Genomic DNA, 21,535 nt, shown 5'->3' with positions numbered 1-21,535 from the left:
ATGTAACACGAAGTTAGAAACATGAAAGGCATGGCAATTGTTTGTTATTTAAAGGAGTGCTGACATAATAATAATTTTGGCAATTCGATTTTTTCCTTTAACCAGAGATCAACAAAAAAATTGACAGACACTGCTTACCTTTGGGAATGTGAAAGCATTACAGTCGCTTTGGTGAAATGCTTTTTTTTTTCTGTGCGTTCCTTGTCCACGCAAGCACTAGCCTGCGTTCTAACTGTGCCTCGGTAAGGTCAAATCAAAATGCGCTAAGAGTGTCAACGTGCTCACTTAACCTCGAGGAGTTCATAACTCGAATGACTGCTCAGTGGCCTTCAATTGGAAATTAATGCTTTTTATTTTATACACTCATCTTATAAACTCAGTACATGGTGCCACCTCCCCCCATTGGTTGTGCCATCACGTGCCCAATGATGCATGCTCTAGGCCGCACCTTTTGACGTGATGTGTACAATAACACACGCTAGGCACACCTTTGGTTAACCAGAACTGTGGAGCCGCCATGGCGTCGGGGAAGCGTGCTCATTCCGCACCCTGGAGACCCGGATTTGATTCCCAACTATTCCGACATTTACCACATTTCCTTTTCAAAGCCATTCATTTACTTTGTTTACAGGTACCTTCCTCCTGAGAAATTTGATGTCAATTCGAGCATTTTTGATGTGTTTTTGCTCTTTGCGGCGCTGGCCCTTTTTGGTACTGTTGCTCGGTGGCGCCGCCACTGCCGCCACCACTGCTGTCACCAGATTTTCCCATCATGGGACATATGATGCTTTCGCACTAGAACATGTAATGGGTCGCAGGTAAAAACTAACATCTTAATTTTGATGTTACATTGTCATGTACATCAATTTAGGCCGTGTACCATGGTTTTCCTAGCTTATCCCATCTGACAGCTTTTAAACAAATGACACACTCCTCAGCTGGCATCCTTTATTATTTGTTACTTTTTTCGTAGTTTGCCCAGCCTCCATTGCTGGCTGCCAACCTTCTTGCCAAGTTTTCGTTCAAGCGCCCTCTTGGCCATCTTGCGCTTGGACAGCAAAAGCTGCATGTACAAAAGACTCTCATGAGCGCTGCTGGCCAGTCAAGTAACCGGAGAGATGTACCATTGAAATGTGAACACACAAAAACAAACCAGAAAGCGCACTAACCTTTCCACATTTGCAATTAATTTTGTACAGTTTTGTTCACGTTTCATTCCAACGTGATAGTAGACAAAGCAGTGGCCCTATTTTAAGCAAAGCTATTTGCTACACAGTTGTCACAAGCAAGTGCTTCTTTGCACTGCGAAAGGGTAAATGAGAGTGCTCACTGTTGCATCATAACAGTAAATATGCATCCATAGAAAAAATTGCTTTCCTACTTGACACACACAATATGCACCATTTGGCATGAGTCATGTTAGATAACAGAATCCATTATGTGAAAAGGGCCAATGGCTTCCTCCTGCCCACTAAGAAAAAGCAGATCTGCTTTATAACAAGTGGTATCTGTACAGCTCTCAAATGACTATGAAAGATGGATAAATTGAAGGGCTCATGCACATCAGTGAAGTTACCTAATGGCACCAAATAATTAATGCGAGTTTCCAACTCTACAATAACGAAATATTCTTGAGTGGTTCTGTTAAAGCCTTTGGTAACATTTCAGGTGCTTAGATGGGGCTAACATCAGCCGATAAAGGCACCAGAAGGGGTCAGGTGGTTGAACTGGAGTTAGGCCCTGTCTAGTAAGTGCACCTTTGTCCACATTTTGGTACAACTGCTCTGACTTCGCGTTTGATTCACATTCAGCAGTAGTTGGCAAGCGTGCTTCCTGGTACAAAATGCAACACTTTTAAGATAGTGGACCCTGCTTGAAATACATATGACTACTATCACTAATATTCACTCCCATTTTAACTGAAAGTGTTTATTTATGAAAATCATTGCTTCAAGCTAACAGAGCTAATATAAAAGTGTTGTGTCATTAAGGTGTATCATAGCACTGGGTCTAGCAGTAACATTATTAAAGTACTTTAAGACCTACTTAATGTCATAAATGTCAAGTTACAAGGCACATTAAGTTTACATTCTGTAGTGTTCGCTAATGAAAATTATAAAATGTGCAAAACGTGATCAAACCTGCATGCATTTACATGCCTGTTGCCTGCAACCAAAATTTTCAGCTGCAGCAACGAAGAAGCTTAAGTGTGTCTTTTCATTGCTCACCTTGACAAGGCCAACCTTGTTATCAAAAAAGTTGTTCCTGATAGTCTCTGGATCACTTTGGCACCGAAAGAACTTGGCTCCCTCTGCAATCAAGGGCACCGGGAATTAAGCGATGTGTGTGTACTTGCTGCGTCTCCTAATTAACATCAAGGACAGAAATTTTGCTGCCGACTTCAAATTAAGTTCCCATATGTAACGTAAATCACCAGCATACACTGCATTAACCCTTAAAACACCACAGCTCATTCCTGGAAAAGTGCATTAGATTTTTCTAATTCTTTTACTAAGACAGTTTCTAGAGCACCTGTTCTTAACGAGAAATAATTATTGCAGTCGAGGTTCGATACACGAATGTAACAAATTATTGTATATAATGAACATATGCTTATAACACACGTCAGATATAATGAAGGTATTTTTGTGTCAGATGCGACTTCATCAGTTGGACATAAAAATGACTCCATTATGTCCGATATTCATCATAAACACATATTCGGTATAAAAGATAATTTGTTATATTTGTGAATTGCAATCGGGAGGTTCAACTGTAATTGTAAGGGTTGTCCCTTGTATTCAATGTAAACACTGAGTATGACAACAGCAGAGAGTTATCTTTTTAATTACATAAATGTATGCAATAATATTATATACACTTATATGAGCAACACAAATGTAAACTACAAATTGACAGGCATGAGTGCCTATTGATAGGAGCTACTGGCAGAAAGAGCTTACTTGCATGGCTCATTACTGCAGAGCAAAGCATAGAAAGGCGCATTGTGGTCTATTACGATTTATCTTTGGCGATACCAGTATAAACTGGTAGGAAGAGTACAATCCAGGATTTTGGTTTAACTTCATATGTAGTGCAATAAAGAGCTTTAGGTCAAGGGATTCAAGTGCCTACATATGCAAAAAAAAAGAAAAAGAAAAAGAAAAAGTTGCGGTGGAGGCAATGCGTACGCATGCAACTATCAAAGGATAGAACTAGCTGCATTGGGGACATTTACAAAACTAATCAACAGTCAAGTGGTACCAAGTTGCCAGAAAAGATATTCAAAAGCATTTGTTTTCTTGCACTTCATAGGCGAAGAAAACATAATTTAGGCCTCACTTTGCGTTCCATAATTTGTATGTTGCAAGCTAATAGACCACAGGCTTTAGGTGCCACTGTCCAATTTAGTATTTTACTGTAAAGTTGAAGTAGCTTGCAATTCAATTAAGCATATTCACCCTACTTGAACAAATCAAGGTGTTGAACCATGACCAGAGCTAAACTGCTTAATTTTTCCGAACTCGAAATGAACTCAATGTGTCGCCATTTTGTAGCTGAACCTAAACCAGTACAAGATGACGGAACCATTTCTGACAGGTTTGGCCATCATTTGAGAATGGTTCAGAACAAAATGAAGGAACTGTCCCAAGCAGGTCTAGTAACTGGTTGTGCATAGTTCGGAGCAAACTAAACAGCCATTTGGAACCAATTTCGCACGTGGTTCCAAATTGCACAGGAAATGGTATTTCTTTCCCCAGGAACTTGTGGTTTCACCCGCTGAAATTACCAGCTAAACAGAACACTCTGTTGGCCATTGCAGAAATACGAGCATACTCATTTTTTCTATGGAATGTTCAGGAACAATTTTCCTAGGCACAACCTGCGAACTTCATTTTAGAGCATGGGATGATCGGTAATCAGGCTTTCAGATCGAGTATGACAGCTGTGTGCATCAATGCATGGCGTAAAAATTTTATTCAGCAGGTGTTTGCAAGATCAATACCTCACATGGTATTTTATGCAGTAGCAAAAAGAATTCTTTCACTGATCGCAGAAGTGAAATGATACTCGACACTGGTATATGGGCAAACTGCGTTGTTAGCCAAGACCATCGATGCTGTTTTGCTATATTTTCCAACTTTGCTGCCAAGTTACAGTGCTCCTCTTCCTATCCACTGTCCTCCCAGCTACTTCGTGCAGAATCCAGCAACAGTAAAGCTAAAGCTGGCACAACTTTTTCAAATACAACTGAGAATTGAACATATTCACACTGTGACATTACAATGCCAGTAGTATGCTGGCCACATGAGCAACCCCTACTAAACCAGAAATTGAAAAACTCGGACCAAGTACTAGATTGTGCATAATTCTCTGCTGTGGTGACTTCGTAATGCAATGTCATGCTTTTGTCACCTTTGCTCATGATCTAGACGGCACCAGGATCGAATGGCATACATTGAATAACGTCTGCATAACAGGGCTGCTCTTAAATGGTTACGAATGAAAAAGTGAATGGACAGCTTCAGTGCACCGCTGTATCAGTCTATATACTTTTAGTGTGTTGCCACTTGTAAGAAATTTTGTCATCTCAACCAAACGCACCTTTAGAAACAAACCGCACACTCATCACAAGCTGCACGCAGTGGACGTCGTGCAGCAAGTCATGCTTGGTGTATCCGCAGTTTTATATTGTAAACACTGTCGCCAATTTGATAACAAAAAAGCACATCTAGCCAGATGACATACACATGGCGAATACTGTTCTACAATCTCGAACCTAAGTGAGCATCAGTTACACCGCTACAACGTATGGTGATGCATCATGCTTTGTGCTACCATTCTCATCCTAACATTGCATTGCTTTCCGGACAGTTTCATCCAACAAAACATTAAAGGGACACTGATGAGAAACACTAAATCAGTTCAGATGGATAAAGTATTATTTGAAACCTCTTATTACTGCTAATTTCATAATATTTCTTCTGTTCTTTCTCTATTTCTTTTTCTATTTCTGTTAGTATTTGGGCCATGTTGACTCAATGAAAGGTCCAGAAACTTACCATATTCAATGTATGGCTCTGTTAAAACACAGTGCAGCCCATTTTCAACAATAAAGAACTAGGCCCTGGGAAACTCTGCCTGAACTCACGACGTCATGGTGAGCTGATACGGCCTTTCTGTGCCCTTCCTGGCTTACTGAGCCTCCCGGAGTGGTGTTCCTGGTATGTATTGTGGAAGGGTAATTTACTAACACAGGCGAAAACATTTTTCTCTTTGGGTCCCTTTAAATTCTCTATTAGATTTTTTTGGTAGCAACTGTGCTTCAGTACATTGTGACAATACTGACGGCAGTCCATCAAGGCTTAGAGCTTAGTAGTTCTCACACAAGGGGAATGAGGCAACTGCTGTTTACAAAGACAATATCACACTCATCCTTAGTGCATTCTATTAGCTTCACTTTATAGCACACAAACAAAAAGTGACGAATGTAGACACCATCGAAATATATTTTTCTCAACTTGTATGTACAACTCTATCGTGACAGACAAGCCAGGATAGACTCACCAAGGAGGCGGCGATCACCAGGAACAAAGAAAAACAGGGGCCGGTCCACAACAGTCGCAAAACGGTGGTCGTCCATCCTCCGGAACATGTCGCTCATGGGACCCCTGCACAACATTTGCTCAACCACATGATACGCTTCTGCCATGTAGAGATCACATATGCAAAAAGTTTAACAATGATTTTGACAAAGATGATCATAGATGCACACAGTTACCCAGAGTTATATTAAACAAGTAACAAATAAATTCAGTGGACATTTAATGGTATCTGTGAGAGAAATGTGTTCGCATTACGTCGCACCTCTTTGAGGTCCCAGATCCATGATTTAAGCCGTGTTCAACACATTGCAAAGCGTTGTTCAGGAGCTCACATGACGCATCCTGCCTCTTCAAGGAGCAAAGTGCAACTGATAGTGGTCCGGAGCAGATCATGATCAGTTGTTATATATATATATGGTAGACTTTCATTACTTTGACTCTGGTTAATGTGATCCCGAAGGAAGGTCCTAGGCAGTGCCTATGCATTTCTATGGGCCTGTTATTTCGATCCTAAATTTAGCCTTCAATGGATTTGAACTTGATTAGTCAGCATGCACACTCCTGACCCCTATGGTGACCCAAAAACAACCCATTTAGTGGCAGCGTTTCTCTTGATGGAGCTTAGGGGATAGTGAATGTACCGAACACATGTCATCTCCTGTCTCCCTGAAGTCTCCACGCATGCAGGAACAACTTGTCATGGACATGAGTTGCCTAGGCAATAAAACTTGCAAACTGCATCACCGCACTGTGCTGCAGTGGTTACCAGCCCACTGTGGAATACGAGGCAATGTCCAGGCTGACCGTGCTGCCGAAGCTGGACACGACACTTCAAGAGAAATGGTTCAGATTCCTTTCTCAAGAAAAGACATGGCAACACTGGTATCTGCATGCGCTTGGTGCTTCTAGTGATCCCTCTCGACAGATGCAAGCCATCAGTTTGTACCCCTACACAAAATTCATCCATCGTGCGACTTCTACATGCTGCGAGGCCTCAATAAACAAGACCAAACATGCCTACACTGCATCAGACTCAATGTGGCCTACACAAACTACAATAAAATCTTGTTTATTCAGCCCTCGTTATTTCTGAAAACCGGACAATTGGTACTCATTCTTTCGTCCCAGCAGGCATATGCATTATTTAATGCAATTAAACTCTCATTACTTTGGATGTATTTGGCCACATATTGGTTAATTTGGACAACTCTCGAAGCTCGGCGCGCACCGCAAATGTGCTACACAAAAGAGCAGAAACGGCGGAGTTCGCATCGCCATGGTCATCAGTGGAAATCGTGCGTGAATGACAATGCCAGAATGCTTCGTGCCTATTTGTGCCTTTAAAGCATTTATGACTGCGTAGTCACCATCCACAGTTGCGTCAATAGCGACTGCGGTTTCGCCACAGTTGCGGCAAAGGGTAGTTTCGTTTTTACTGAGTGGAAGGCTGTCGAGGATGAAGAGCACACTCTACATTGCGATGGGTGGCGACACTGACCAAAAAATAATTGGGATGTGCAGGTGGTAGTGAAAAATGGCTCTCAGATGAAGACACGTGCTGTGGCTCCGCTGTAAAGGAAGTCCCAAGGCCTTCACGCTGCGAGCGCTAATCAGTAATGATGAAGAGAAGTGCAGCTTCCGCATTGCTTTTGTGCAAAACATAAACAGGATTTGCAGATTAATCCAGTAAATAAAACTGTGTAAAACTGTATTAAGTGTTTTCTTGATACTCTCGGTATTTTGAGATTCGGACGTTTTTTTTCCCGGTCCCACGAGGTTTTACCGTCATTCATCATGTGCAAGATGCAACAGATGGACTCGCCAATGTGCTCTGAATGTAATGCCCCTGAAGACCTGCAACCTGTTCTTTGCAACTGCTGCCGTTACGTGTCAGAGAGACAGTCTTTGAAGGGGGCACTACATCTGCAATGGGACTTGAGCTTGGAACTGCGGCACATTCTCATACAATGGCAGAACCCCACCTGCGCATTCTTGCAGGCCACGTTCTTGCCGGCCACGAGCCTTAATGAAGCTTTGTAAATATCTCTATAGTGTATATGTGTGTGGGTGGGGGAATGTATGTGCTGTCAAGTGTTTATCACTGTACAAATCATAATCATCACCCAGCACCTGGAGTAGCATGTCAGGCAAACAGTCAGGCTAACCCCCACTCCAGCACATACCGTATTTATTCGCATAATAGATGCACTTTTCTTCCCGAAAAATATGCGCAAAGTTGGGGGGCGCGTTCGTTATGCAGGGTGAAATTCTGCGTGTTCTTTTCTTCTTGGCCACCTCTAAAAACGTCAGTTTCACCCGAAATGCGAACCATCGATTGCGATAGCAAAGGTGTAGTGTTATGAACGGCCCGCTGAGGTGCGAGTTTTGCCAGCCAGTTGCAACAGTGGCGTCGACTTTTCCTGGAAAGCCACCATCATCCTCTAGCCAAACGGCGTCACTAAGTCTACTGTGTACCAAGGACAATGCGCTGCGTCCGCCACTCTGCGTCGCGGGATTGCCGAGATGAGTTCGATGAACCAGGCTTTGTGACGGAACACACCACCGCCGACCCGGTCTGCTGTGAGCAAGGGAGGTCCCGAGGGAACGTAGTTGGAGGCCCCTTCCCACGCACCGTTCCTGATGTAAGCCTTGAGTTCCGCGAAAACCGTCTGGCCTCGGTGGGGTCCGTGAAACCGGTGCGGAAGTGTGTGTTTGTGCCCTCCCGCTCAAAGGCGGCTTGCTACGTCTACTGATCGAACGTTTCCCTCACCTAGAGATCGAGGGAGGACTGCATGTTCATAAACCGCTGTTGTGCGGCTGCTCAGTGTACTTTCTCGTGCAGTTATGTTAGACTGATGAACTGTAACGTCCTTATTTAGATACTGTAAATAAACCCACATTCCTCATTCTCGATAAGAAGCAGTCCTTGCCTACAACAACGTCCTCAGCGTGGATAAGTTGGACGACGACATGGGCTAGCTACCATCTAATTCATGCCCGACTGCAATCTTGACAACGGGTTACGAGCAGTGGGATTGACCTCCCAATCCTTACAGTAGACAGCTATGACAGCCACACGAAGTAAGGATAGTAGTTTTATTGGCCATACAAACATGCAAACATTCGCTTCAATGCAAACTGAGCGGCGAGAACACAGCACGCACAAAGGTATGAGCAACCATTGACTCAGCCTGCTACGCAGATCGCTTTCAAGATAGGGCACACAGCAGCTGCGCAGTTGTTGCCAGAGTAAAACGCCGCACCCCCGTCCCTTCGCCTTAGCACCATGCATGCATTGAAAGACGGCATGTTTCCTTTCCGCTTTCCTCCCTTGCACGCGGGAGATTCAGCTGCGATCGTGGGCGCCCCTCGGGCGCAGTTGTGCTATACGCAGTTGCTGCCAGAGTACAATGCCCCTCCCCCCCCCCACCGGGGGCCTTTTGCACAACGAAAGACGGCGTGCTAGATTGAGCCGCGATCATCGGCTTCCCTCGTGCGCTTTCACTCACACATGCATCATGCTGCGTGTGGCGATGACCACGATGACAGCAAAAAGGTGCCTGGAGCATAAAGTAAGAGACACGGTACAATATTTATTATTTTCAATTACAAACTGCCACGTTTCTTAAAAACCTTGAATCTAAGCTGACCCAAGACTTTGGTATACGATTATCAAAATGAAAAGAAAACTATCGGCCTAGATTTGAATAAATACGGTAAGATTGCACATGTCTCGATTTCTGGCATGCCTTGTGGCCGTGGCTGCACATGTCTAAGTGTGACTGAGCGCATGCACAGCTGCGCACCCTGCTTAAGGTAATGTGCTGTGTGTGCAAACAGTAGGTGTACTGAGCCAGCATGGCATCATGTAAGCTGTCTTCCCATGCGTTTAGTATTGCAGATTGCATAATCTCGAGTTTCGGTGACCCGTTGGAGCGAGAGGCAGACGAAGCATTTGCTCCCCATTACTGGTGCTTTTCATGATAGCGTCGTCCCCGTGCGGGCAACGCTGGTGTGAAGGTATCGTCGATGTGGATTGAAACTGTATCATTCGTTGCCGATACCCAAATTCATCAATATTAATTGTTTTGTCATTCAAGTTTACTTTTTTTGACTGCCTAATAATTCGGAAAAGTCTGCGGTCCCTTTCCTTGTAAGAAAAATCTATTGGCGACTGTACTTATTTGCATAAAAGGTTCTATTTCAATACAACAATACTTGATATAATGAAGCAAATTGCCGATTTTATCCACTTCTTTATAACGAGGTTTGACTGTACCATATTCAGAGCTGCCAACATTACAATCCGAAGAGTATTGCAGTCCAAGCCAGAAAATGCTGAAATTTGGTGATAAATACAAAAATTTGTTTTATTACTCGCGATTGACAAATGTTCTGCAGTAGCAAAACTGTGAACAGGCTTAGTGCTTGATATCGCAGATAAAATTTATTTGAGCTACACATGAACAGGAACATAAACATTCATGTAACAGCTTATTCATGACAAATTCACGTAGCAACAGCCGGCATTCTGATTGGTTTGAATACGTTGGCTGTACAGAGTGACTGGCAGTGTTGCAGAAAGATCCAAATAATTGAATGGGGCTGAGAAATCAGTTAGCGACTGTTTGTGTTTTTCTGAAACCAGTTTTGCCCTAAAGCTAAATCAAATACAAAACTGTAAGGTTACCCATAAAGACAATTGTAAATATGCTCTAAATGTATGGCATACTATCCTAAAATTGTAAAGCTAAGCAGGTATGCATTTTCAACATCTCCTCCAGCTTCCAAAGTTCAGCTGCCTCTCACTGGTTTCATATTTCACAGGTTTTCATATCTGTATGCGTTTGCCCAGGAGTTGAAATCCGGAGCGAGTGATCAGAAAACTATTTTGAGCACTTACTCATCATCGCCTGTCTCGCCAGCTACTGCTGATGGGAGGACATCTTCACCCTCGCCGGTGCCAGGATCGGTGCGAAAGTGTTCCTGGAGGCCAGCCTTCTTGCCTTTCACCTCCTGAACACGGCTGCGATACTTAGCCTGCTCATCATCTGAGGCCTCACTTTCACTGCTGCTGTCAAACGGCTCTGCAACAGGGGTCGCCAGGGGCCGCAGAAATGTGTCACATGATCAACGAATTGAAAACAAGACAAACGATGATAGCAAGGTATTAACCAGACTGCACAGCTTCTGAACAAGTCAGGGCAAGACAGCTCCGACTGACGCACCTATGTTGAACTGTCCCCAAAAGCTTTGTACACACAAATTAGCTTCCGGCTCCCTAAACACGATGCAAGCTCCTGGCCGGTGCAGTCAAACCTGACATGTGAACTCAAGTACAGTGAATCATGCTCTATAATGTCAAATTGTCCAGAACATTTTGTTAATATTCATACAAAATGAATCCCTTACAATAGACTTAACCGGACAAATCAAACATACTATGTCATATAAAAGTGCATACGACTAATGTCATAAAGCCACCCGCACAAGACCTCCGCCACAAGCAGTTGGTTCTTTCCTTCTTTTTTTCATAATTTTGCCAGGTTGAGCATTTTATTATTTTTAATGTTCTATCCACTGCATTGTTTATGCATGCTCCTACTGAGTCAGGTCACTGTGCCATTTCTACGTTGCTACATGGTTTTGTTGCACCGACATACAATTTGTACCTACAATTGGGTTGTGCTCAACTGCAGGTAAAGAGCATATCCATAACGAATGCAAGCTTGTTACAACTGAGATCAGAAACATCATACTCAATATATTCAACTCTTTTTACTGCCATAACCAGTTTGTTATAAGTGGGTTTGATTGCAGAATGGAAACAAAGAAAAACAAATGTAGGAACATCTGTGAAGCGTGGCTTGGTGTGTCATGAATGAGAGAAGAAGGGGAACGAGAAGCTCGATTTTGCTAATCATGACCCACAAAGCCAACAGACAATGAAGCCAAGAGAAGCATCGGGAATATTAACTGTGGTTGAAATTGGAATGTAGAAAATAACAAAGAAAAGGCGAATGAAAGTAGACAAAAAAATAGGTAACTTGTCGCCGGCAGGAGCCAAACGCACAACCTCTGCGTTATGCATGCGTTGCACTACCAATTGTGCTACAATGACGGCTATCAATTTGTCCACTAACTTGGGTGTATATGTTTACTTGATCTAGCCCTAAGAGTGTGAGCCAGCGCCAGGTAGGCTCTTATGATCTTATAGGTTAAGGAGCATTGTTGTCTAAAATATGCGATACAACATCACATTATTATACCATTTACTCATCCAACACCCGCAATTCTTTTTCCTAATTTTGGAGGATGTGGAACTTACAAGAATTAGGCATACAGAACTACTCACTCATAATGATTCCAGATAAAACAATTTATCGGCTATGCATTACTACCACATTTCAGTGAACATATGATTTTACGACCTTACCTATTTAAAGGGACACTAAAGGTTACCAGAAACTCAAGTTAAAGTGGTAGAGCAATGTTCTAGAACGTCTAAGGCGTCAATGTAATCGCGAACAGAGCTTTAGTAACCGAGAAATTGAGGTAAATGCATGACACGATTTGAGACCCCCCAGCGACATTCCGGTACTAGCCCGGTGACGAAAGGACTCCTCATAATTTGTGTTACTAATACTCAACTACTCGTATTAAAAATATCATTTCATTCGATTATAAGACGGAAAAAAATGCTACTTGTCTACGTCTATTCGATTCTAAGAAAAAATAACATTTTGACGTTACCCTTCAGTAATATGAGTGTTCGAAAGGTTTCGTTTTCGCTCGACTCTGCGCGCGCGACTCTGCGCCGCGCACGCTTTGGAGTTTCAGTAGTTTCGTTATCGCGTCGTGCTGTGAGGGTTCTGCTGGCTCGCGAAACTTTCATTTGGAACAACCAGCGAAAATGCCACGTCCATGTGATGTCGCGGGAAGCCCTCGTTGCTTTCCCGCTCCGGAGAGCCGGTGTCGAGGCCGCCGTCGTAGTACGCAACGACGCGGCAGTGCGAGCCCTCAGCAGCAGGTCGCGCTCGTCGGTGCTCAAATCGCTGAAGTTGAGCCCACCATCGCGAGCCAATCTGTAGGTGTCAGGGTCCATTGCGACGAGCGTCGAAGTTAGCGTCATAGAATGAAGGACCAGCTTATGGGCGTCTTGCGCTGGAGTTTGAGGCATAGTAGCGGCGCCTGGTGGCGGTGCGGGAAACGACATCTGGGTCGTGCCAGCTTGGGTCGTATTGAGCCCTGGCTGTGGCGAAGCACGTTTCTAGGCCGAGTTTTGCGTCGATTCGCACATTTTTATGCCCTGTTGCGAGTGCGAAAAGGCTCGTCGCTTCTCACAGACCACGCCGACCACACTGCGAGCTCGCCGCAGCCTATAGTTTAACGAAAACGGACTCTCCGTGTGCCGTGGGACGTAATGTGGGACGTAATTCGTTTCTCCTTCCGCTAGCCACCATACTCCCGATTTCGCTCTGCTGTCGGCTCTGTCTTGGCTCTGTTTCTGGCCGCGCGTTCGCGTTTTGCGCAGAAAAGCCGTAGCGCCGTCTGCGGACGCCGTTCTACTCACCGATGGCGCAACGTCACTATGAGACCATGATGTCAGTACTCCTCGATCGGAGGGCGGGCGATTTGAACTGGGCTAGAGGTACGCGGACGCTTCAGAACGCATTTTCTCTTAAAATAAGTCTCTCCTTGGCACGAAACAAGCGTTTCGAGGTTTCTGTGATGGTATTTCAACAGTTTACGTTGACTTAATAGTAACCTTTAGTGTCCCTTTAAACTGCCTCCAGATATAACAAACATATGCAAATTCGCTGTACTGTTACAACGAACACTTAAAATCTAGTGGCTGTAAAAGGAAGGTGCATGCTAAGTGAAAAAAAATTAAGAGAAATCACACTACTATATTTTTGGGCGCATAACCTGCCACCGCGTACAACTTACAGCCCCAATTACAACTGTCTGAAAAAAATAAAAATCCGCGTGTATAACCTGCGGAAATAACTGAATACAACAATGCTAACGTCTTTGCAAATGCAGTCTCCATTAGTGGCTGTTGCTTACTGCATCATTATAAGGAGATTATGGTTCATCAATGCTTTGTTGGTTGCTGATAGCGGGTCATGACGATACTCTACCTTTCAACTTCATACTTTCTGGCCAAAGTGACATGGAAAACACAACTCGAAGGCTACTGGTGTACTCAGTCATTACAGCGGTAATGTGGTGGGCTGCGCTGTACGAGGTATATCTTCCGCTTCTGCTTGCCCAGCCGCTCGTCCCACTCCCGCAGCCATTGTGTGAAAATTTCTCCCGTCATCCAAGCCTACACATAACTCAGTTGGAGCTTTTGTTCGCCTTTACAGCATTGTGGTGATGCACTTTTGCCGACCACGAGGGCCGGCACCTATTCCAACCCATCCATGTTGGCACAAAGCAATATGGTCACGTGGACCTTGATCTGCTTACCGTCCTGGCAGCGTCCACCTTTGAGGTCCAAGGTTTTTTGCAGCAGCAACTGGTAGAGCAGTGCGGTCTCATCCGCGTTGAACAAATCCTTGGCACTGTATTTTTCTAGCAGCTGTCCAATGTTTGCCTGCACCCAAGCCATTGCAGCTTCGTGGTCGACAGACTGCACTTCCCTGCTGACAGCCCTGTCGACAATGTCGTGGCGCTCCTTGAAATCGTGCAGCCAGCCGACACTTGGCACAAAATAGTCGTGCCCCATGATGCACGCAAAGTCCCTCGCTTTGCGCTGCAACAGTGCCCCACTCGGAGGAGTGCTGCTTGCTCTTGCGTCCAAAAACCACTTGAAGACCACCTTCTCTACAGCTTCAAAAGTGGGGGCTCGCAGCTTCTTTCGGTCGCCTTTTACGTCACGTGCAACAGCACCGGTGACAGCTTCTTTGCTGCTCAAAATCGTCGTCAGCCTGCTCAACGCTATGCCGAAATCTTCGGCCACTTTTTTCTTCTTTATGCCAGACTCGACGCCTTTCGGCATAACCACCTTCTGCTTGACTGATATCGTTTTGTGCTTCCATTTGCCGTTGCCGTCATTTATCTCCTTTCTGGCGGTGGGAACTTGCATGAATGAACCGAAAGAAACACCGATATGCTTGATGCGCACGCAGACGACAAGCAACAACAAAACCACAGTCGGTGCTGTCCCATGCACGCAGCGCAACAGCGGGCAGGTCCATCAGTTCCATAAGAAAGGGGAGGTCGGGAGACGCGCACGGGTGACGCGAACGTCGCATGCTATAAGACATTGACCTGATGGGTACCAAAATGGTCAGTAAATGCTCATTGTGAAAAAAAAAAAAAAAAAAATGCCGACGATTATGTTACTTCCTAATGCGAAATTTGAGTGCAGCTCTTCAGCTGCTTCGGCTTTTCTATATACTGAGGCAAATAATTCGAGCAAGACATGTATGTACAGGTACAACATTTTATTCTTCCCTTCTTTAAGAAACACTCCACTCCTGCTTCTTGATTGTAACGAAGGTAGCTTTGTGGTCGGAGAAATAGATGGATATATTGCGAGACAGCTGTTAAGCCTCAACGGTTTATTTTGCAGCTCGTGCGCTGAACACAATGACGCTGGCCAACCTGGCCGCTGGTTATGGCGGGAAATGCCGAATGAAAGGCTTTAAACGCAAAACATGCACAATCTCTGTGGCACGGCGGCGGCCGTCCAAAGGCGGAACAACTGGAGTGACACGATAGTTAACTGGCGAAGTCAGTTCCCGAACAATGTAGGGCTCAATAAAGCGAGACTGAAATTTCTCGCACAATCCAGGAGCGCGAACTGGGGTCCACAGTAACACTTCGTCTCCAGGGTGGAAGGAAACGACACGGTGAGATGCATCATAGCGAATTTTGCAGTCTTGTTGACTGGCGTCGGTGTTGAGGCGGGCACGTTCGCCACACCGGGCAATGCGCGAAACGAACTGCTCACACACTGATGTGGACGAAGGCACGGGGACACCGAAGAAAGAAACGTCGAGGATAGTGAGCGGTTGGCGACCATACACACGGAAAAAGGTCGAGTACCCCGTAGTGCGTTGGACGGCCGTTTTGTATGCGAAAGTGACAAATGGTAGAATGACATCCCAATTGGTGTGGTCAGGGTTGATGTACATAGATATCATGTCGGACAGCGTGCAATGAAAGCGCTCTGTAAGACCATTAGTTTGCGGGTGGTAGCTGGAAGTCGTTTTATGGGTGGTATTGGACGCATGGAGAACATCGTCAAGAAGTTTAGAGAGAAAGGTCCTGCCTTTCGCGGTCACTCAAAAGGACACATGGGGCTCCGTGCCGTAAAAAGATGGCTTCCAAGAAAAAGGCTGCAACCTCCTCTGCGGATCCCGAAGATAGTGCGGCTGTTTCAGCGTACCGTGTCAAGTGGTCTACAGCTGTGACGATCCATCGTTTACCGCCAGTGGTTAAGGGTAGCGGTCCATAGAGGTCGATACGAATGACTGCGAAGGGAGCTTCAGGACATGGGACAGGTTGGAGCAGTCCGGCCGGAGGTGAGGTCAGTCGTTTGCGGTGTTGGCAGAGTGAACAGGAAGCCACGTATTTCGCTACGCTGGTTGCAACTCCAGGCCAAGAGAAGTGGCTGCGAATTCGCTCATAGGTTTTATGGAAACCAAAGTGACCGGCAGTGGGATCGTCGTGAAAGGTCTCCAATATCTGGGCCTGAAGTGATCGGGGAACGACAGGAACCCAACGGTGTCCTTCGGGATGAAACACGTACCGGTATAACATCGAATTTTCGATCTTGAAGTTCTTCAACTGCCGACAGAGCCGAGCGTTAGGTGTGCGAGATGATCCGCGAATACGTTCTATAATGGAGTGGCAGTAGGAGTCATTACGTTGGCTAGAGGCAAACGTATGAGGATGGCTGGATGGGAGCCGGTCGAGAGCTGCGAGCGAAGGGAATGCAGGCGACGCGCCCTACGGTTTGCTCACGAAAGATGGTAAGCAAGCAGCGTTTGAAGATGGTGGTAGGAGACGATGAGAGAGAGCATTGGCATCCTGGTGTTTCTTTACAGACTTGTAGGTGACGTCGAATTCGTATTCTTGTAAACGAAGTATCCAACGGCTGAGACGTCCCGTTAAATTCTTTAGCGTCGCCAACCAGCACAAGGCGTGGTGTTCAGTAACGACTGTAAAGTGGCGGCTGTGCAGATAAGGCCGAAATTTTTGGACGGACCAAACAACAATGAGACGCTCTTGCTTGGTAATCGTATAATTTTTCTCTGCAGCTGTTAGCGTGCGACTTGTGCATGCAACCACGCATTCTTCAGAATTTTGCTGATGTTACAGAAGAACAGCGCCGATACCGTGTCCGCTGGCGTCAGTATGTAGGAGAGTGGGTGCGGTGTTGTCGAAATGACAAAGCACAGGTTTGGACGTGAGAGCACGCTTGAGGGCGTCAAAAGCAGTTTGGCATTCGTCCGACCATACGTAGGGAGCTCCAGAAGGAAGGAGTTGATGGAGCGGCGCCGCGATGGTGGCAAAGTTACGTATGAAGTGCTGGAAATATGAAGCTAGGCCAGGGAAGCTACGCAAGTCTTTGGTGCGTTCAGGCATGGGAAAGCGGAGGACAGCGGTAATCTTGTCGGGGTCGGGTCGAAGGCCCTCCTTGCTGACAAGGTGTCCGAGCACTTTAATGGTTTTGCTGGCGAAGAGGCACTTTCTTGTATTCAGCTGAAGGCCACCAGCTGAGAGGCATGTCAGGACTTCGTCGAGGTGCTGCAAGTGCTGATGGAAGGTCGACGAAAATATGATGATGTCGTCAAGATAGCATAAGCAAGTCTTCCACTTTAGGCCCCGTAGTACGGTGTCAATCGTCCGCTCAAATGTGGCGGGAGCATTACACAGGCCGAACGGCATTACGCTAAATTCATAAATTCCATTGAGTGTGGCAAAGGCGGTTTTCTCCTTGTCTGCTTCGTGCCAGTATCCGGAGCGTAGATCACGGCTGGAAAAATACTCCGCGCCTTGTAATGAATCTAACGCATCATCTTTGCGGGTTATTTTGTTCAAGGCATGGTAGTCTACACAAAATCGCACTGAGCCGTCTTTCTTACGCACCAAAACGACAGGTGACGACCAAGGGCTTGAGGATGGGCGGATTATGCTACGTTTCAGCATGTCGGCAACGTGGTTATCGATGATCTGGCATTCAGCGAAAGAAATGTGATATGGCCGCCGGCGCACGATGGAAGTTCTATCTGTGTGTATGCGATGAACCGTCGCAGAAGTCTGTCCCAGAAGAGGAGAGTGGATGTCGAAGGAGTCTTTATGCTTGGATAACAACGCCAGTAACTCCCCCGTCTGCTGTGGCGTTAAATCGGAGCTGATGGTACTAGCGAGAACAGAAGCAGGGATCGGATCCATAGCTGTGGGTGGTTGTGAAACAGCAGTAGTTGAGGTAAGCACAGAGACAGGCTGTGTGTTCAAGACGCACATGAGAGCGGCACCTTTAGGAAGCAGGACTGGCTCAGTGGTTGTGTTGAGTACAGCCAAAGTGGCCGTGCCGTCGGTGAAGCGAACAAGGCTGGGTGCAGGAGCAATCCCTTTGGATAGGCAACGGGCTAATGGTACAACTAAAACGTCACCATCGGCGACGTCAAAGTTAACTACAAGGAGTTGTTCGCGACCAGGGGGCACCATACAATCATCAGCAGATCATAACCGAAGGCGTGGATCGTGCATGTCGTCGGAATGGTCGGTCTCTGTCAAGTTAACGAGACGTTGACAGCACGAGATGAAAGCAGATGCCGATGAGAGAAAGTCCCACCCTAGTATAAGCATGTGAGCATAGGAAGTCAACACTGCGAACTGGATATGGTGGCGTATCCCGTCGATTGAAACTCTAACGGTGCATTGCGCTGATGGCTGAATCACAACATTATTTGCACCACGAAAAAGAGCTCCACTGTAAGGTGTAGTAACTTTGCGTAGACGAGCGCGTGAATATTGGAAATAGCTGCTCCTGTATCAAGCAATGCTTGGACTGGTACACCTTCTACACACACGAATAAAGTATTGGCCGGGCACGCTGGAGGAATTTTGTAACAACTCTTTTCTGTAATCTTGCATTCCCCTTACCCCCTTTCCCCAGCACAGGGTAGCCAGCCTGTCTGAGAACTGACTAACCTCCTTCTCGATATCCCTTCGGTAGCCATATGAGGTGCCCAAATCAGGCATTCGATTGTGGCCAACATGCTCTCCTTTACGTTTCCTTATTTCGGTGCGCCTGCCCCACAAAAGAAAAAAAAGAAGACACTGTTGCAGTGCAGCAGACTGTCGCATGGTGAAAGTTCGCTTTTGTTACTTCTTCTTTTGCGGAAAGTAATGGGCCACAGGATGTCGGGAAGCTTCGTGTAAAGCATGCATGGCTGACGGACATAGGCTTTTCTCAAGCGAACCAGTGAGAAGTACGTGGTGAGATGCCTGTGGCGGTCTCTCCTCAGCATTTCTTCTGGATTTCTCAAGCTGACAGGCTGCCGCGGCAGCCTTCTTGCAACTTTTAAAAGGCCCCTTTGGGGCCACCAAAGTGATGCCTTGGTGGTGCTTGCATATCGCTTGCCACTCGTGACACCTCTTTGCAGTTGTTATAGCAGTGCCATTCTTTAACGCCGACAGCCACGGTTTGTTACATGCGATCGGAGCACCCAGGAAGCAGTTAAACAAGCGAACACAATCAGCAGCCGGGTGGAGGAAGGTGGTCTCCACCATTATAGTTTTCTCACGTCAGCTCTGCCATTCTCCTATTTTGATTTTTTCATGCAACCCGGTTATAACAATTATCGGTTGTAACAATAGAATTTTCGCAGCACTTGAATACTGTTATAAGTGGGTTCAACTGTATCGTGATAGCAATTATATGGACACTGCAGGCGCATTCCTGCCGTCGCCATCATGTTCTGTATAAAGTTCACGGGCGATAACATAGTTTTTTTTGTAACATATCTTTTCTGTTATCTTTCCCCAGCACAGGGTAGCCAGCCTGTCTGAGAACTGACTAACCTCACAGTTTTTCCATCTATTTCTCCTCCTCCTCCTCCTCGATATTCCTTTAGTAGCTACATTAGGTGCTCAATGTAGGCATTCGATTATGGCCAACATGCTCTCCTTTGCGTTTTTTAATTTCGGTGCGCCCGCCCCACGAAAAAAAAAAAATAAATAAAGAAAGGAAAAGAAAAAGACATTGTTGCGGTGCAGCGAATTGTCGCATGGTTAAAGTTAGCTTCTGTTACTTCTTCTTTTGCAAATAGTGATGGGCCACGGGACGCTTCAGTTGCCGGATACCCATCTACTGAGTTGCCCCATCTACGGAGCTGGTTATAGCGAGGGTCGACGGCGCCACGAAACGCAGGAATGTGCACCAAAGAGCTGCGCTCTAAAAAAAGGTTTGTTATACCCATTATGAGGAAATTTTAGCTTCCTTAAAATGGGGTTTTCAATACATAAGCATCTATTGGAATTTCAAGAGAAATCACAATTGCTTTGCTATATCTATTAGTTCATTACATCCTGTTTCATTATAACGAGGTTTTACTGTTATGTATATTGATAACGTCAAGTTGGCTTGATGTTCAAAGTATGCTGAAACAGCGCCGTTAAACAAGGACAATGAATCAAGCATGCAGCGCAGTGCATGCGCCAACTACCAAACTTTCTTTTTAACAAATGGCAGCATTTCAAAACATTCCAGCAGTGCAATTTTTCTGCATTTTCCTTGCTCGCTTGCACTGTTGCAGCTTACCCGGAGCCTTGCCTCAGAGTCCATGGTTTTAGCATGCTGCAGTATGTAAGGCCCTGTACGTAGTGTACGAACGTTTTTGTCAGGCTGCACGCAATTTTTTTTAGACTTGGAAAGGTCGGTGGTGTCATATTATTCAGGCTGCCTGCATCTAAACCAGGCACAGAGTTTCCTACCTTCTTGTAAGTCGTCGTCTTGTAGCTGGCCAGCAAACATCTGGGAAAGACTGAACCCCGACGTTCGGTTCTTCAGAGCATCCTGCAAGTCGGTGGTCACCTCGTAGAACTGTTCACCAGACACCTGTGGCACTGCTGCGGCACTTTCCTCCTCTGCCTTCTTCCTCTTCTTTGACGCCCTGCGCCATTCACAGCAGATGAGTTTTCAGCGATGCTAGCAGACCGACAATGCTCGATAGGAATAGCAGATCGCTTTACACCATGAGACACACATACTAGCTGTCTATCATCTGCTTTGTGCGTGGAAGGCAGCAAATTTAAATTTTGTCTCTGCAGGCCAAGCTTTCAGCTGTTAAATGTGAGACGAGCCTGGGGCCAGGGGACGTCTGCACTGACTAAGAAGACCAGTCTGCTTCTGGTAGTTGCAGAGTTTAAACACAGTACCATAGAACTATTGCAAGTGTACACATTCAATATACACTGGGAGATTGATTTGGAAATATATTTTTCAAAAATAGAGATAGGTTTAACCACTTGGAGGATGCTTTCTTCACTGTCCGTTTGTGCAACAGACAATAGATAGATATTAAGCCAATGCAATTGTCTAGCAGTTACCTAAGTAAAATTGGTTAACCTTTAGTTAGTGATTTTTAAGACCCAGGTTGCAATAGCAGTATTGCAGGGGGTGCCATGAAAGGTTAAAACAATTTATGATATTTAAAATTGTTGATCGTTGTAGGTATTGACAAAGATTCACATTTTCCTGCATTCAAGACAAGGCGCTTGAAGAGTACCAGAAGCACTGCCCATGTGATGCTTACCATGTCATTCGGTTCCTTCGAACCAGCATGCCTGTGCACATGCCTGACCTTGTGAAGCTCAACTGAGGGCAACCGAGTGTAATTTGCAGTACAAGCAAGCAAAACTGTATTGGATGCATCAGTAGGTCACCAGAATGAGTTGCCTTG

At 45.5% G+C, this 21,535-nt stretch overlaps 1 protein-coding gene across 1 annotated transcript in view; it reads right to left on the bottom strand.

Annotated features, from left to right (window-relative positions):
• Positions 1-934: 934 nt before the first annotated feature.
• The window catches only part of LOC142584816 (putative RNA-binding protein CG14230), a 53,023-nt gene continuing 32,422 nt past the window's right edge, over positions 935-21,535 (bottom strand). The window contains exons 10-14 of the mRNA XM_075695097.1: positions 20,568-20,746; positions 10,510-10,693; positions 5,569-5,672; positions 2,229-2,311; positions 935-1,063 (exon numbers count right to left, since the gene is read on the bottom strand). Coding sequence (XP_075551212.1) covers positions 959-1,063; positions 2,229-2,311; positions 5,569-5,672; positions 10,510-10,693; positions 20,568-20,746 — 655 coding nt within the window. The 3' untranslated portion in view covers positions 935-958. The remainder of the gene's footprint in view (positions 1,064-2,228; positions 2,312-5,568; positions 5,673-10,509; positions 10,694-20,567; positions 20,747-21,535) is intronic.

Source organism: Dermacentor variabilis, chromosome 6 (assembly GCF_050947875.1).
Source record: "Dermacentor variabilis isolate Ectoservices chromosome 6, ASM5094787v1, whole genome shotgun sequence".
NCBI lineage: Eukaryota > Metazoa > Arthropoda > Arachnida > Ixodida > Ixodidae > Dermacentor > Dermacentor variabilis.
The sequence above is the reverse complement of the archived record's forward strand: the minus strand, read 5'-3'. Positions and strand labels throughout refer to the sequence as shown.